The sequence below is a fragment of the Macrosteles quadrilineatus genome, unplaced genomic scaffold (assembly GCF_028750875.1).
Source record: "Macrosteles quadrilineatus isolate MER2022 unplaced genomic scaffold, UCM_ALF_1.0 Scaffold_1__1_contigs__length_201487025, whole genome shotgun sequence".
NCBI lineage: Eukaryota > Metazoa > Arthropoda > Insecta > Hemiptera > Cicadellidae > Macrosteles > Macrosteles quadrilineatus.
Window position 1 is genome coordinate 57,378,813 of NW_026542594.1, and position 16,418 is coordinate 57,395,230.

At 36.1% G+C, this 16,418-nt stretch overlaps 1 protein-coding gene across 1 annotated transcript in view; it reads right to left on the minus strand.

Moving 5' to 3' along the window:
* LOC128983189 (coiled-coil domain-containing protein 186) overlaps nt 1-16,418 on the minus strand; it is a 124,919-nt gene that overhangs the window by 81,937 nt on the left and 26,564 nt on the right. Inside the window, exon 5 of the mRNA XM_054402379.1 lies at nt 15,724-15,859. Within this exon, the coding sequence (XP_054258354.1) occupies nt 15,724-15,859 (136 nt within the window). The remainder of the gene's footprint in view (nt 1-15,723; nt 15,860-16,418) is intronic.

A 16,418-nucleotide genomic window follows, 5' to 3' on the forward strand; every position in this document is an offset into this window, starting at 1 on the left:
GGAGAGGCTAGTCAACAAGAGACTAGTGTGGAGACTCGAAAAAGAAGAAAAGTCCTAAACAGTTTGGATATAGACCGAGAAGAGGAACAATAGATGCTCTTCTGCACTTCACAGAATCGATCTGGGTCTGACTTAGGGGAGGTACGAATGAGGCATTAGTTCAAAATTCCTCTGTGAACAGCGCTGTAGTAGAGAGTACTTTGGCAAAGAAGGTTTACTAATCGCAAAAATAGTTCTGTTCATAAAATAAAATTATAAATGCCTCAAATTCAATTTTATTATTTTTTAATTATAAAATTAAACTATCATAACCTAACCGAACTAACCAAACTTGCTGATAATGAAATAATATAACAAAAGTTTATTAATAGAAAAAAAAATTCTGTTTATTAAATAAAACTAGAAATTGCTCTACTAAAATTTTATAATGACTTAATAATAAAATTAAACTGTCATAACCGAACCAAACCAACCAAACTTGCTGATAATAAAAAAATCTTGGACAAAAAGTTAACGCCACGAGCGGGATTTGAACCCGGGACCTTCAGCATATCAGCCCGGCACGCTAACCATTAGGCCACCGAGGCCGATGACTATACATCGTTTTGTTACGGTAATGGCTTTCCCTCAGCTAATAAGAAGCTCACAGCTGTCATCGTATCCTCTTCTATACCTCCCCTGAGTAAATACCGAATCGATCTACAGATCTTTTTCAGCAAACTCGACCACAGTAGCGGTAATGGTGGATCTAGAAGCAGCCTTTGATAAGATAGCCCACTCTAAAGTTCTACTAAAATGCCTTCTCATTGGAATCAGAGGCAAAATGCTTAAGCACATACAAAACTTTCAAGTTTCAAAAGTTTCAAAAAATTAAAACTAAAGTGAACGACACCTTCTCAGATGAACTTCCGATTTATTTATTTATTTATTTATTAAACATCATCACATTACATCAATTCTCTTGACAGGTGATTTGTCACAAAGTCTAATACCAATACTATACTACATTTTAAATAATAAAATAGCTTACAAAAGAAATAAATCAAATAATAAGCTACAAACCTAAGGGAGAAGCAATATCTTTCAAATATACTCATTTTCCAGATATTCTTCTAACGAGTAAAATGCCCTCTCCAAAAGGAAGTTTTTTAAAGATAGTTTAAATTTAGAGAATGAGGCAATGTTTTTAATCCCAGCGGGTAATTTATTGTAAATTTTTGGCCCCATATACTGAGGGGATAAATGAAAGATTTTAAGCTTATGTTGAACTAGTTTTATAATATTTTTGAATCTTGTGTTATGTGGATGAGATTGTTGACAGTCCATGAATGTGTCGAAATCATTTTTAACCATTAATGCCAATTTGTAAATATAAGAGCTATAAAAAGTTAAAATTTAAAAATTAATAAATAAATCTTTACAATGTGTTCTACGGGAGACTCTGGCCATAAATCTTACAGCTCTTTTTTGGAGAAGAAATATTTTTTTGGCCTGGCTCGATGAGCCTCATACAGTAATTCCATAATTCATAATCGATGAAAAATATGCGTGATATACTACTATTTGTGTTTCTAGATTAGAAGTATCCCTAATTGTTGTGAGAACAAATGTTGCTGAGCGTAGTCTTTTTGATAGGTTTTTAATGTGTTTTTGCCAATTTAGTTGTGAATCAATTTCTATTCCCAAATAATTTATTGACTGTTGTGAATGAATTGTAGTTAAGTTTGTATTTACAATTATTTCTTGATTAATATTGGATGCAGACAACTGAATTACTTGAGTTTTTGCTCAGTTTTTGCTCCATTTACAGTGGAGTTCCACAAGGATCAGTACTGAGTGCGGCTCTGTTCAAAGTAGCTCTGAACGATATATTAGAGACTCTGCCTGACAAAACCGACGGCTGCATCTACGCCGATGACATAACCATCTGAAGTTCAGGCAAAGACCCCAAACGAGCTACACAGCAAGTGCAAACAGCCCTTAACACCCTCTATGCATGGATTGAAAACTAGAGCATGTCGATATCTTCAACCAAAACTGAATCCACCTTCTTTACAGGAAAATACTCTCTTAAGAACTATATTCCAGAAATACAATGTAAGGGAACACCAGTACCCCATAACCCGAACCCATCATTACTTGGAATCACTCTTGATCCCAAACTTTTATGGAACAACCACATACAGCAGATTTTGTTGCAGTGCACAAAAATACTAAACCTACTCAAAGCTGTTGCTAGCAGGACATTGGGAGCAGATACTCTCATATTGAGGCAGTTTTATATTTCATTCATTCGATCTAAGATAATGTATTGAGCAGAAATATGGGGCTCTGTAGCAAAAACACATATAAATAAACTAAATGTAATCCAAAACTCAGCCCTTAGAACTTGCCTAGGATGCCCAAAGACAACCCCTGTACGAGCAATGGAAATAGAGTTGAACATCGAACCTCTTGACATATGCATACAAAAGGCAATCTGGCACAAGTCCCTCAGTATTTCTGCAGACTCCTCATCAAATCCAGCTCTAAGACTAACACCACAAGAAACTTATCACGAGTCCTCTTTTGCTTTCCAAACATCATCAATAGCAGAAAATACACAAAATATTCATCCAATGCCATACCCAACAGTCAACAGAATCCCACCTTGGTGCTTTCGGCCCCCGAAAATTGAGCTAGAACTTCCAGGATTCACGTCAAAAAAAGATTATGTAGAAACACAAAGAGCCGTGGCCATAGAAATGATAAACACAAAATACAACAACTATTATAAGATCTTCACTGATGGGTCTTTGGACCCCACCAAACCAAAATCTGGAGCCGGTTATTTCGCAGAACACTCAAACACCTCCTTTTATGTTCCAACAAATTCATGTTCAAGCACCGAAACCGAGCTTCTTGCAATCAACGCAGCAGCTGCCCACTCCATAAGTTTGGAGAGTGAGAACATATGCACCCTCAGTGATTCAAAAAGCACATTACAGCTTCTAAAACAATATAAGCCTTCAAACTTTTATCATATAACACAAGAAATTTTTCATCTCCTGAATATAGCTTCAGACAAAAATATTTGTTTCCAATGGATACCGGGTCACTGCGGACTGCATGGAAATGAAGAAGCTGATAAAATAGCAAAAGCAGCCTCCAACATGCATCCAACATCATCCAAGCAACCAACCCATGAGGAGGCCGAACCAGAGATAATCCTCTATGATACGCATGAGGTATGCCGGAACGTGGAAGGTGTTCTCCAGAGCATCCAGCATATTGCACCACCTCGCAGAATTAAATGTGTTTCGCACATCGAGTGTTACGAGCAGCACAACCTGCGAAAGTAGTGGTTAAAATCCTCAGCTCTCATCACGGCTTGCCTCACCTCCTCAACAGCGTCAACCGTAGATCGCCCCATCCTGAATCCATACTGATGAGGGGACAGGCCCCCCGCAGCGACCACAGCTGAATTCAGCCGGGAACGGATCAACTTCTCAAGGACTTTGCCAGCCGTATCCAACATACACAGAGGTCTGTAAGAGGATGGCAGGTCTGGGTCTCCCTTCCCCTTCCCAACAAGCACAAGCCTAGCTGTTTTCCAGCACGAGGGGAAAACTCCGTCGGCTAGGCAGGCGTTGTACATGCGCAAAAGGATCAAGGGGTTAGTAGTCAAAACCTTCTTGAGGACTTCGCCGGGTACCCCATCGGGTCCAGGAACCTTATTGTTCTTCAGGGATAGGACGGCCGCCTCCATCTCTCCAAGACTGAAAAGTGGTACATCATCCACCCTTCCGAAATCCCGCAGTGGGCACAACGTGTGAGCCGGGAAAAGGGACTCGACTATCCTCTCCTTAGTGGCCCAATCCATGACGGAAGGTGGAGAGCGGGTGCCAAGTTTCTTGGTTACAAGTTTGTAACCCAGGCCCCACGGATTGGAATCGACTTCGTCCCTTAACGTCTCCCAGTAACTGCGTTTACTCCGGCTGATGGCTCGACGAAGAGACCTCCTAGCAACTCTGTAAGCATCCGACTTACGATGTTTGTCTACAGGTTCTCTGGCCCTGGTAGCAAGTCTTCTGGCTCTCAATGCTGCCCGACGCTGTTCCGCAATCTCGGCAGTCCTGTGGTATCGCGCACGCTCTCTTCCAGGCGGTCTATCTTCTCACGAAAGTCACGAATGGCCTCGTTCGGAGTGAGGTAGACACTGAAGTAAGTGACATCCCGGCACCGGACCCAAACAAAACCACAGCCCTTCGCGTGACCCCGCACTTGTACTTTAGCTGCATTTTGCACCCAGAATGCAGCAGTACCAAGACTATCAGGGAACCAAAAAGATGGGTCCCTATTTTGGTACTGATACTGTTCGCTGACTTAGAGCGCGTCGACATCGTGTTCGAGGGCAAGCTGACAGAGAAGTGCGTCAGCCGTCCTGGATCGCTCAATATTGCACTGAAGAAAATAGACCCCCATTTAAACACCATTCTTATACCCAATCAATTTCTGTAGCTAACACCAAAATTAATAAAAGTAAGAATCTGAAAATGTTTCATCAAAACATGCAAGATTTACAGTCATGTATTGAAATGTTGGAAATAATTTTGCAGGAAATTAAACCTGATAGAATAATACTTTCTGAGCATAATCTTGGTACAGTAGAGATAGAATGTTTTAACCTATCTAATTATTTATTAATAAATCAATATGCTCGAACTACCACTACAGGAGGAGGAGTAATGGTTTTGACAGAACGGGGTTTGAAGGGGAAACATTTTGTTCCTTTAGAATTAAATAGCCTTTGTGAGGATAAAATGTTTGAGTGTTGTTAGGCCAAGTTTCAGGTAGGTAAATTCAAATTTATAACAGCGGCAGTATATAGAACACCTAACTTCCAAACAATAGAATTTCTCAATAGGCTCGATAACCTGATAACTATACTGTAAAAAAATAAAAATATATTGTGATTGCTGGAGATTTTAATATAAATATTTTACAAAGCTCTACTGAATCAGTTGAGTTTAAAAATGTTCTTACTCGGCATGGCTTAAGGTACTTAGTAGACTTTCCCACCAGAGTAACAGCTACGGTAATTCAGAATCTGGGATGGATAATTTTTTAACTAACATTGATGTCAATTTTCTTCAGATAGAAGGTTTAGTAACTGGTTTGTCTGATCATGATGGGCAGGTATTGAAAATTAGATGTACATTAGGTAATAATGAAAATAAACAATTATTTAGGTATGGGAAGAAATTTACAAAAGATAACATGACTCTCTTCATTCCATTACTTGTAAAGGAGGATTGGAGCTCAGTCTAAAATGCAACTGTTGATGAAAAGTACAACAGTTTTGATAGCATATTTAAATATTATTTCGATCTTTATTTTCCACGAGTTCTATTAAAAATAAATATAAATAAAAAGAACATGGATAACTGAGGAGTTAAAAGAGGAAAAAAACAATATCGTAGATCTTAGCCAACAGACAAGAAGAACAAAGTCTACTGAACTTCATAAACTTAAGTAAAAACTAGAAATAGGCAGTTCAAAATAAATTCAGTAAATGCAAAGAAACAATTTTTCCAAAACAAAATTGCAAACTCCAACAACATCTCCAAAACAACTTGGGAAATCATTAACTCAGAAGAAGCAAATAAAAAAATCAAATCTGGTGAAAATATTGTAACAGATTCTGATGGTAGACTGGTCTCCAATCCAGCTCATGTTTGTATTAGTAACATTTTTAATGACTATTATATAAATGTCGTTGAAAATTTACTTGAGGATTTGCCTCCAGCACAGCCCGTGACTTTGACAAATAACTTGTTAAATCCACAAAAAGTGTTCTGAAGCAATCCACTTAATGAGGACGAATTGGCTAAAGTATTGATTCTTTGAAAAATAAATTACGGATATGATGAAATACCAATAACAGTTATAAAATTTTCAAAAATTGCATTGATAAAGCCTTTATTACACCTGATAAATTCATCATTCATTTCTGGCATCTTCCCAGACAAATTGAAGATTTCTAAAATCATACCAATCTACAAATACCCCCGCCGCAGCAAACCTGCCGACTAAGCGAATTTCCATTTGTCTGAATTGATTTTCAGTTAAATATATTTTAATAACATTAGGTTTAACGAGTACCTAGGTTTGCTGCTACAAGGAAACTAATAAAGTGTGTTTTTGAGTAAAATATTGATAGCTTAGTACAAAATAAATAAATTTGCCAAGTTTGATCAAAATATATCCATAAACAAGCAAACTACAACATTTGACAATATTCTCCTTAAGAATAACATGTGAATTTTAAATTTAAAATTTTTTTAATTTTCTCCGTTACTAATAATCGAACAAAAATACTTTTATATACTAAATTATTTGTTTTTTTAAGCTCTTTAAAAAGGTCTAAAGAGAAATCGGGAAATTTTGTGTTTTGAGGGTCAAAAGTGAGAAAAACCAATTTTTACCCCATAAAACCCCCCCTAAAACCCCGTTCCCATGGTCCGATCGTGCTGGTTCGCGAACTCATTCAAGTTTATCCTGCTTTACACCTTTAAACCAAATTTCATCAAAATCGGACAAAAATTACTCAAGTTATCGCGTTCATGGACGTATAAATATATATATATATATATGTCTATATATATATATATATGTCTATATATATATACATATATAAAAATTTGAACGAATGGTGTTTTTGGCCTCTGGGGACATCGAAATGAAAAAGTAAATCGGTCCCGGGTCTAGGTCTTACCGTGCCACCTACGGTAATAGCTACTTCCCTATAGGGAAATTCGCTAAAAAGGGGATGAACTTAATGTAGAAAATTATCGTCCAGTTTCTATTCTCCCTTCGATCTCAAAAGTTTTTGAAAAAGCCATGCATGGAAGACTCGTGCTATTTTTAGAACGAAATAGTCTTTTAGATGACGAACAACATGGTTTTTGCAAAGATAAATCTGTCACTACAGCTCTGATCAATTTTACTGAATCAATTATAGAATCAATAGACAAAAAAGAAAGTGTTGCTGGTATTTTCATGGACCTTTCTAAAGCATTTGATAGTATATCACATGCAAGGCTGTTACAGAAATTACATCATCTTGGGATTCAAAAAACTCCTTTGCAGTGGTTCAGGTCATATCTTACCAACAGGCAGCAATTTACAGAAATCAGTCATATTAACAACACTATAATTTCAAAAATTCCATCCGCAACACAAAGTATAAAGCATGGCGTCCCGCAAGGGTCTATTCTTGGACCTTTGCTGTTTATTTGTTATGTTAAGAATATGCCAAACTGTCTATGTAACAATGTAATATATAATTCTAAACTCGTACAGTATGCTGACAATTCTAATCTTATTGTATCTGCTAAATTTCAGATTGATTTGGAAGTAGCAGCTCATATAGAATTATTGTATCACAAATCCAAGAATTTTTAGTAAACAATCGATTAATGCTAAATTCACAAAAAACTAATTTTATTTCTTTCAGCGCTAAGCAGAACAAAAATAAGTGAAGACCTCATATTTTTATTGACAACAACACAATAAATCAAATTGATTGTACAAAATTTTTAGGTATCCATATTGATGAATGTCTTAAGGTAGGATCATCATGTAGGAAGCATTGTGCGTAAGGTAAATTCTGGGATCTATGCCTTGAAAAGAATGTTTTATTTAAGTGACCTAGCAACATTAAAAATAGTTTTTTATTCCCATATCCAATCACATATATCTTATGCAATAGTAGTGTATGGAGGCACTTCCCAGAAAAATTTAGATAATAAGAATAATGTTAAATCTAGATTATAATGAGTCTCTAAAGCAACATTTTGTCAATTTGAAACTGTTAACTGTGTTTAGTTTGTACGTACTGGAATGTATCGTACATGTAAAAAATAACCAGGAAAATTTTTAAACACATTGTGAAACCCAACATTCAACATCAGAAACAAAAATAATATAGTTCTACCGAAACACAACTTAGAAATCTATAAAAATAAGCCCTCATATGTCGGTGTAAAGTTTTTAAAGATAATACGAAACGAAATAAAAGATATTAAGAATAAAAAAAGTTTTGAGAAAAACTTAAAGAATTTTTGATAGAAAAACCCATCAACTCAATTCAGATGAACTTTTTATGAATGTATACAGCTATAGATAGTTTTATTTTCTGTATTTTTTTATTAGGTTAAGTATTTGTACATAGTAATTATAAGCTTGACACTATTTATTGTACGTTTTGTACATACTATAAATAAAGATAATTTGAATTTGAATTTGAATTTGATTCTTATCTTCATAGGAGGGCTTTGGCTTGCTGTAGTGCAGATTTAAATACACTACACTACCCAGACCCAGCTATATACTTTAAGTGTTTGTCAGCAAGCCCATTTTCTTTGCAAAGGAAACAGGACTCGACTTGGCAGTCCTTACGGGTGTGACCCACCTCCCCGCACCGAAGGCAGTTAGTTGTTGCTTCGGTCGGGCCCTTTGCAGTTTCGGGAGGAATGGCCGAAACAGAGGCAGTTAAAACACCTCTTCACTTCCACCCTCCGTCTGAGCCTGCAGTTGACCCAGCCGACTCTCAGATGCTGAAGTGCCAGCACCTTATTGGCATGTGCGTCTGCCATTTCGGCGACCGCCATCTGCTGCTGACTCCTATTCGGCTTTGTGAGCCACACTTTAAGAAAAGCCACTTGCCCACCAAGCTCGGGGATAGCTTTTTTCAGTGCCTCAACAACATCAACCTCCGTTGACACACAATCAATGTCTCGAACCTCGACTGATGTCTTTAGCTCAAGAGCACGAACGGTGCCCTGGCCTTCAATAGCTGCCTTCAGTTCGGCAGTAAAGGCGGCTTTGTCTTTCAACTCACCCAGTTCAAGGAGAACGTCCCCATCCCGTGTTCATCTAATCGACCGTACAACCGTATCGGTCTGCTCTGGCTTAGCCTTGTCCTTAATTCCACCCAAGACCTTGGCGAAAGATCTCCCTCCTGAGGGTTTGACTGGGATTGCCTCAGAGAGTTTAAAGACTGCTCTTAAAAATAAATTAGATTATCAAGTATTTACAATATATATTAAAATAATCTGTCATCCCCTTACCAAATAAATGAATGTATCAATTATTAAAGCATTACACATAGTATAAATAACAAATAAGTCAATCCTACGTATGTCATTTCGTTTCTATCCAAATGATGAATTTGTGTCACAAACTCTGAATGTTTACAGCTGGTACGTTAAGCAAATGATTTTATACAAAAAGCCAATCTAGAATGTTAGCGTCGGCTGATATACTTTTTAAAACTTTAAACTTAATTTCAGAAAAACTGAAACCTTTAACTAAAATTATGGCTTCGAAATTCCCTAGTTCTCAAAATTAGCTTTCTTTTAACTAAAAAACCATACAAATCCGCCAAGTGGTTGATTCAGAATCATGAAATAAAAAAACCCCTGACACGTTTTAATATATATGACCATGTAACAACTGTAAAAAGTAAATAGTAAAAAGTATATATTGGTCATACAGGTCGAACATTCAAAGTCAGGTACAAAGAGCATATACAGGCAATAAGATCAAATAACATGACAACACAAAAATCCTCATACGCCGAACATACTTCAGACTGACCATACATACTCAGAAATGAATAAAAATATGCACATTCTAGATGTTGAAAATAAAGGCAAAAAAAAATGAATGCAAAAGAAGACTTTTATATTTATACACATCATATTACTGACAAAGACAATTTACTAAACTTGACACAAATTCAAAATCAAAATGTTATATTCAATTAAATTAAATCTTCAAGAAAAACACCACCTTCCTTTGACATGCAAATATCACATGTTCTTGAAACAAGAAATATCTAATAATGTTTGTAAATAAAATATATTAACACGTTGACTGCGCGTGCCGACTTTAGTCGGCGTCGCCAGCGCTCCCAGGTGGCGCGCGCCGACTTAAGTCGGCACCAGACCAACAGAAATATATTGAGTCAGTGTGAGCTTAGCCTCAGACGGAGACGTTATAATCGTTGCCAGCCTGCCAGCTTAGAATGCGAGCTTTACTTTGGTGTAGGTTGGTACTAAAATTTCCCGTAAAATCCTGTCTGGCAATGCTTTTGTCCCGGTTTCGGGGATTTTTTCTCTTCAACCCACATTACAAAGACACTGGATACGGATCCATGCAGTGCTGCTACCTTTGGGTGTTTCAGTGAACTACATCCACTCTCCGGGTAACGCAGCACAGTCACCACTGCTCTTTTGTGATTCGTCAGACTGAAATATTTGAATGCCAATTGCGTTCGCTGATTCGGTTGCGCGCCGGGGCTTTGCCCACCACTGGGGCGCCTGTAAAGTCGGCGCACGCAGTCAACGTGTTAGTAGGTTTTGTACTTTCACTGTGATCATGGCATAAGTCCGAGACACATGTAAGTAATATAAAATAAAATGTTTTTAGGGTATTTTAATTTACTTAATAAAATTTAAAGTATCCCTCATTGGTGTATATAATAACAAAATATATACACATATTTAACATTTTGAAAGGTTGGCGTTTTTAGCCTCTGGGGACATCAAAATGAAAAAGTAAATATGTCCCTGGCCTAGTTCATATTGTGCCTCCTACAATAATAGCTACTTCCCTGTAGGATAATTCACTATAACAAAAAAGGTTAAAAATAGGGTAGCCTAATTGAGAAATATAATAGTTTTAATACTAGCTGCCAGCGTCACTTCATGACTTCAAAATCTGTAATATATTGGAATTGCAAATTCGCTCCGAGAAGCTCTATTGTTGTAATAAGAGTGCCGAGCGACTCGTAATGAGATGGCGTGAGAAATGCCAGCGTCTCGGAACGAGACCATCAGAAAATAAATTCTTATAGTCTACTATTATATTTCGGTAATGCTGGTTGAAAATCGCACAAAAAGCAACAGAAGGAGGCTGGCAACAAATATTTGTTTGACAAATGTGGTTGTTGAAGAATAAAGATTGTTTGCCTTGAATGAGTAGGCTTTATTTCACACAATTCAAGTAATGAAATTCATAAGTAAGAGTTAAATCTAGAGAATGCAATAATGATTACAAACATTCAACATAAACAAATAAAATAAACAAATAAAATAACAATGTCCAACAACAGTTGGGAATATTTTCTATCACATTCTTCCCCGCTAATATAATTTAAAGTCTTTAAGATGAGAAGGTCTTCTGTCTTGAGCTTTGTCTCTGTAATTGGGTTTCATCAGTCCCTAAGGTTTGTAGAGGCTCTTGAGTTGTAGATTCTTTTTAAGATTCTTCATAAATGCAATAGACAAAGGTGAAAATGTCATTGGAGTATTTCTAGATCTTAGTAGGGCTTTTGACAGTGTATCACACTGCAAATTATTAGCTAAATTGGAGGAGTTGGGAGTTTGTGGTAAGGAGCTGAGATGGTTTTCTTCATATTTAGACAACAGAGAACAGTTTGTTGAAGTTGATTATATTGTCGAGAGTGATAGTGCTCGATACCTTGAAAAATCCAGGTCTCAGTGTCAGACACTGCGTTACGGGGTTCCCCAGGGGTCAATCTTAGGCCCTCTGCTCTTTCTTTGCTACATAAGAGGCATGCCGGAGATGATCCCTGGGCCCGATGCATCAATGTGTCTGTATGCTGATGACTGTAATATTCTGTTTTCAGGAAAGTCACATGATTATGTGGAAAAATCTTTGAATAAAACAGTTCAGTTTATCCATGAGTTCCTTGATCAAAAAAATCTATTAGTAAATAAAAAGAAAACAAACCTAATATCATTTTCAACCAAACAATCAAAAGTCAAATTCGAGCCAAATATTTTCTTAAAATCAGATAGAATAGATCAAGTGGGCCTAACTAAATTTCTTGGTTTAATCATTGATGAAAATCTCTCATGGGATGATCACATCAATCACCTAGTAAACAAATTATCTTCTGGTATCTATGCTCTGAGACAGATGTCCAGAGTCTGTGATTTGGAAACTTTAAAAATTATTTATTATTCATTAGTTCAATCCCACATTTCATACGGAATCACAGTCTATGGTGGAACAACAAAAACAAATCTTGATAAAGTACTTAAACAGCAAAAAAGAGCAATTCGCACTATTATGAAATTACAGAAAACCATCTCAGTGAAGAATATTTTTCGTAAATTGGACATTTTAACTGTGTATAATTTATATATTCTTGAAACCATAATCTTTTTGAAACAAAGGGAACTAACAACACCCTCCAATCCCGGGCATAACTATAATACTAGGTTAAAAATTAGATTGCCTCAGCATAAATTAGAATATTATACAAAGAAAACCACCTATGCAGGATTGAAATTTTTACAATATTTACCAATAAACATCCGGCAGGAGACAAATTTCAAAAAATTCAAAAAACTTTTAAAAGATTTCTTAGTAAAAAATCATTTTTATTCATTACAAGAATTTGTAGATAAAACAAAATATTTCATTTGAATTTCCATTTATTTTTCATAATAGACATTTTGCGTAGATCTATGTTTTAATGTGTATGATTTGTATATAGATTTTGACTCTATTCAGATACATGTATGTTTCATATATGTTATATATTGAATAAAGACTATTTGAATCTTGAATCTTGAACGCTTCTGCATTGGGATGAGATACATCTTGGGTTTCGTCTACTAAGTTTCCATCGTTACTCAGTTCTATTGTGTGGCTCCCTGGTGTTGAATTATCATCAAAATCTGTTCTCTCAGCTTGTTTTCCACAAGGAGCTAAGTTGCGTGTAGACACTGTTGTCTCAAGCCCATCTAGCAATCGTACATGAGCGTAATCAGAGTTTCCTTCCAGCAACGTCACCTCCTGCACTATTGGTTCATGCTTAGAGTTTCTGATAGGACGTCTCATCAACACTTTTCCAGGAGTCATCAACCAGGTTGGTGTGTAAACACCATTTTGTTATCTTCTGGGATGTCCAAACATTTGTTCATGTGGCGAACAATTTGTGGCAGTACAAAGCAAGGATCGAATAGAGTGAAGAGCTTCATCCAGAACTAATTCCCACTTTGTCACGTCAAGTGTTGATAGTTCTTAAGGGCAAGTTCTACTATTCTCCAGATTATACCATTATACCTCTCAACCTGGCCATTACACTGAGGGTTGTAAGCAGTAGTCCGGCTAGAAGCAATGTCATTTAGAGTAAGACACTCTTTTAGTTCTTTTGAAAGAAAAGAAGATCCCTGAACGGAGTGAATGTAGCTAGGAGTACCGAACAATGAAAATAACTGTTTCAGTTTGCAAATAACAGTCGAAGAGAACATATCAGGACAGGGGTACGCAAATGGAAATCGTGAGTACTCATCAATGATTGTTAGCATATACCGATTTCTTGTAGAAGAGGGAAGAGGACCCTTAAAATCCAGGCTAAGAGGCTCGAACGGTGATGTTGCTTTTATTAATTTTCCATCATGTTTGAAAAATCTTGGTTTTACTTCAGAACATACCTTACAGGAAGCAGTCATTCTTCTTACCTCATCAAGGGAGTATGGTAAATTTTTGCTTCTGATCCAATGATACATACGAGTTTCACCAGGATGACACATTCTTTCATGATATTGATGAAGTCTGTTCATTTTGTCGCCCATCGAGCACACTCGTGATAAAGAGTCAGCAGCTACATTCAGTTTACCAGGTCTATAAACAATATCATAACTATAGCTCGATAGTTCTAGTCTCCACCTTATGATTTTGTCATTCTTAATTTTCCCTGATATCTTAGAGTTGAACATGAAAGAGACAGACTTCTGGTCTGTTATTAGTTTGAAAGCCTAGCAAATAGTGTCTCCATTTTCGTACTGGCTCCACGATTGCATATGCTTCCTTTTCAACCGAACTGTGCTTTAGTTTACTATGAGACAGAGCTCTTAAGAAAAAGGCTACAGGTTTTCCTTCTGGGTCAGTGTTGCTGCTATTGCAGTGTCAGATGCATCAGTCTCAACAGTGAAGGGTAGATCAGGATTTATGGGACTCATTGAGGCATTTTCAATCTCTTGTTTCAGTTCATTAAATACATTTATAGCTGTTGCGGATAAAGGGAAAGAGCTGGTTGTCAGAACTTTGATCTTTTCAGAAAATCGTGGGACATATCTTGAGAAATGGGAAAACATTCCTACTGCCCTTCTTAGGGATGATGCGTTTGTGGGCAAGGGGAAGTTCTTTATAGGTAAAAGCCGATCAGAATTTGGCTTAATGGTTTTGTTGCTTATCGTATATCCAAGGAGACTAATAGATTTCATTGAAAAAGAACATTTATTTTCATTAATAGTCAAGTTATACTTACTAGCAGCGTTCATCAGCCTGTTTAGGTTCCTATCATGCTCCTCTTGTGTTTTACCACATACTGTTATGTCATCTAAATAAGCAAAGGTGTCATTAAGATTTTCTGCCCTGATTATGCCATCGATAACTCTCTGGAATGCAGCAACTCCATTTGTCACCCCAAAAGGAATTCTGGTAAATTGATACAGCTGACCACATGCTTCAAAAGCTGTAAAAGGCTTATTTTCAGCCTTGATGTCCAACAACAGCTGGGAATATTTTCCATCACAGTGGTCAACCAATCAAAAACGATTACTCATCAACCAATAGGAAACGGCTTTACACAGCTGGTTCTTGTGTTATTGCTCCATCTGTTTATGTTCCAAATAAATGCTTGTTGTTTACGTTGTTGTTGCTTTAATTACAGTGTTACACTTTAAACCTTTTAATGTAAACAAAAGCCATATAAAAATGTTTTTATTTTCCTGGTGTTTTTTTTTTTTTTTTTGTGATTTGTATGACGAGTTAAGGACTTGGTAGGTGACCTAGTAACGTGATTTTATTTTTACTTTATATTTGTGTAGCCAAAATTTTTTTTATTAATACAATGGTAAGTTCTAATTTTTAACTGTTAGTTGATCAATAAAATTGATTAGTCAAGAATGACAGTGCCATTTAAAACGTGTTGGAGGATGAGACTCACAGTTGATGTGTCAGTTTAGACAAATCTGATTTGTAACACAATGCCTCTTTAGAGTTAAAGGTACAGTTTAGAATTAGAGGAGTTAGGTCTCCTTGGACTTCACATATCAGATACAATCCTTTCGCCCAATGCTATCACTTCTTGTAAGTAATATTCATCACCTTACTTTTTCTATAAAGGAAAGTAGGTACATTACAAATCATACACAGAGCACCTGCCTAAGATGGGGGAATTTGTTCCTTACTATAAGAGATGTGTTTAGTCAACAAATTTATTTATTTTACCTCTTTAAAAACCTATTGAAATTTGTATTTTACTATGAAAATTTTATAATACACAAAACAACAAAAACAATAGTAAAATATGTCAATAAGTAATAATATTTTATGAAGTTTTTACCAAACACCTATTTTTTGTGAAAAATGTCAGGCATTCCTAGTAGGTATACCACATAAAGGCAAACCACAAAAAAATTGCCTTACCCTCCTCGCAGCACAGAAAGGAACCATCCAAGGAACTAGTTATGGTAGAACAACTGAGTTTTCAGTGTATTAAATAAATGGTTTTACTGTACCAAATAACAATGTTTACTCATTGACTATTGGATAGTTGTATCAATAGTCAAAGCTATAAGTATCAAATTATCTAGACTCACTCTTTTTAACTCAGTGACAGTGTTTGTAACTCACCAAGTACATATGCTCTATTCTCTTGAGAACATTGAAACTGTTTTATAGCAATCTCTGCATCCTTTTTGGCTTTCTCCACTAGTTCTTCAGATTCAAGGATCTTATTTCTAAGTTTATCAACCTGGGCGTCGCTTTCCTGCAATCAAATATTTAAAAACAATGGTTGAATAGTATTGTAAGGTTCAATTTTATAGTTTTGATTTGTTGTGATATGCGGTGAACTACGTAATTGTAAAACAGATATGCGTGGGCCAGTCATTTTATATTTAAAATATGCCTGAGGAAAGAATACCCTCGCCGCAGCAAACCTGCAGACTAAGCAAACTTTAACTTGTCTGATTACATATTTACTAAAATATTTCCATAAATAAGACATATTTATTCCCAATTTAAATAACATTAGATTTAACGAGTGCTTAGGTTTGCTGCTACGGGGAAGATAAACAGTGTTGTTTGACAAAACCTCAATAGTATAGGATGAAATAAATAAATTTGCCGAATTTGATCAATTTATATCCATAAACAAGTAAACTACAACAGTTTTCATTTTCTCGATAAGAATAACATGGGAATTTTAAATTTGCACTTGCACTTTTTTGAATATTCTCCGTAACCATTAGGCATACAACAATGCTTCAATATACTAAATTATTTCTTTTTTAAGCTCTATAAAATGGTTGGGAAAGAAATTCCGA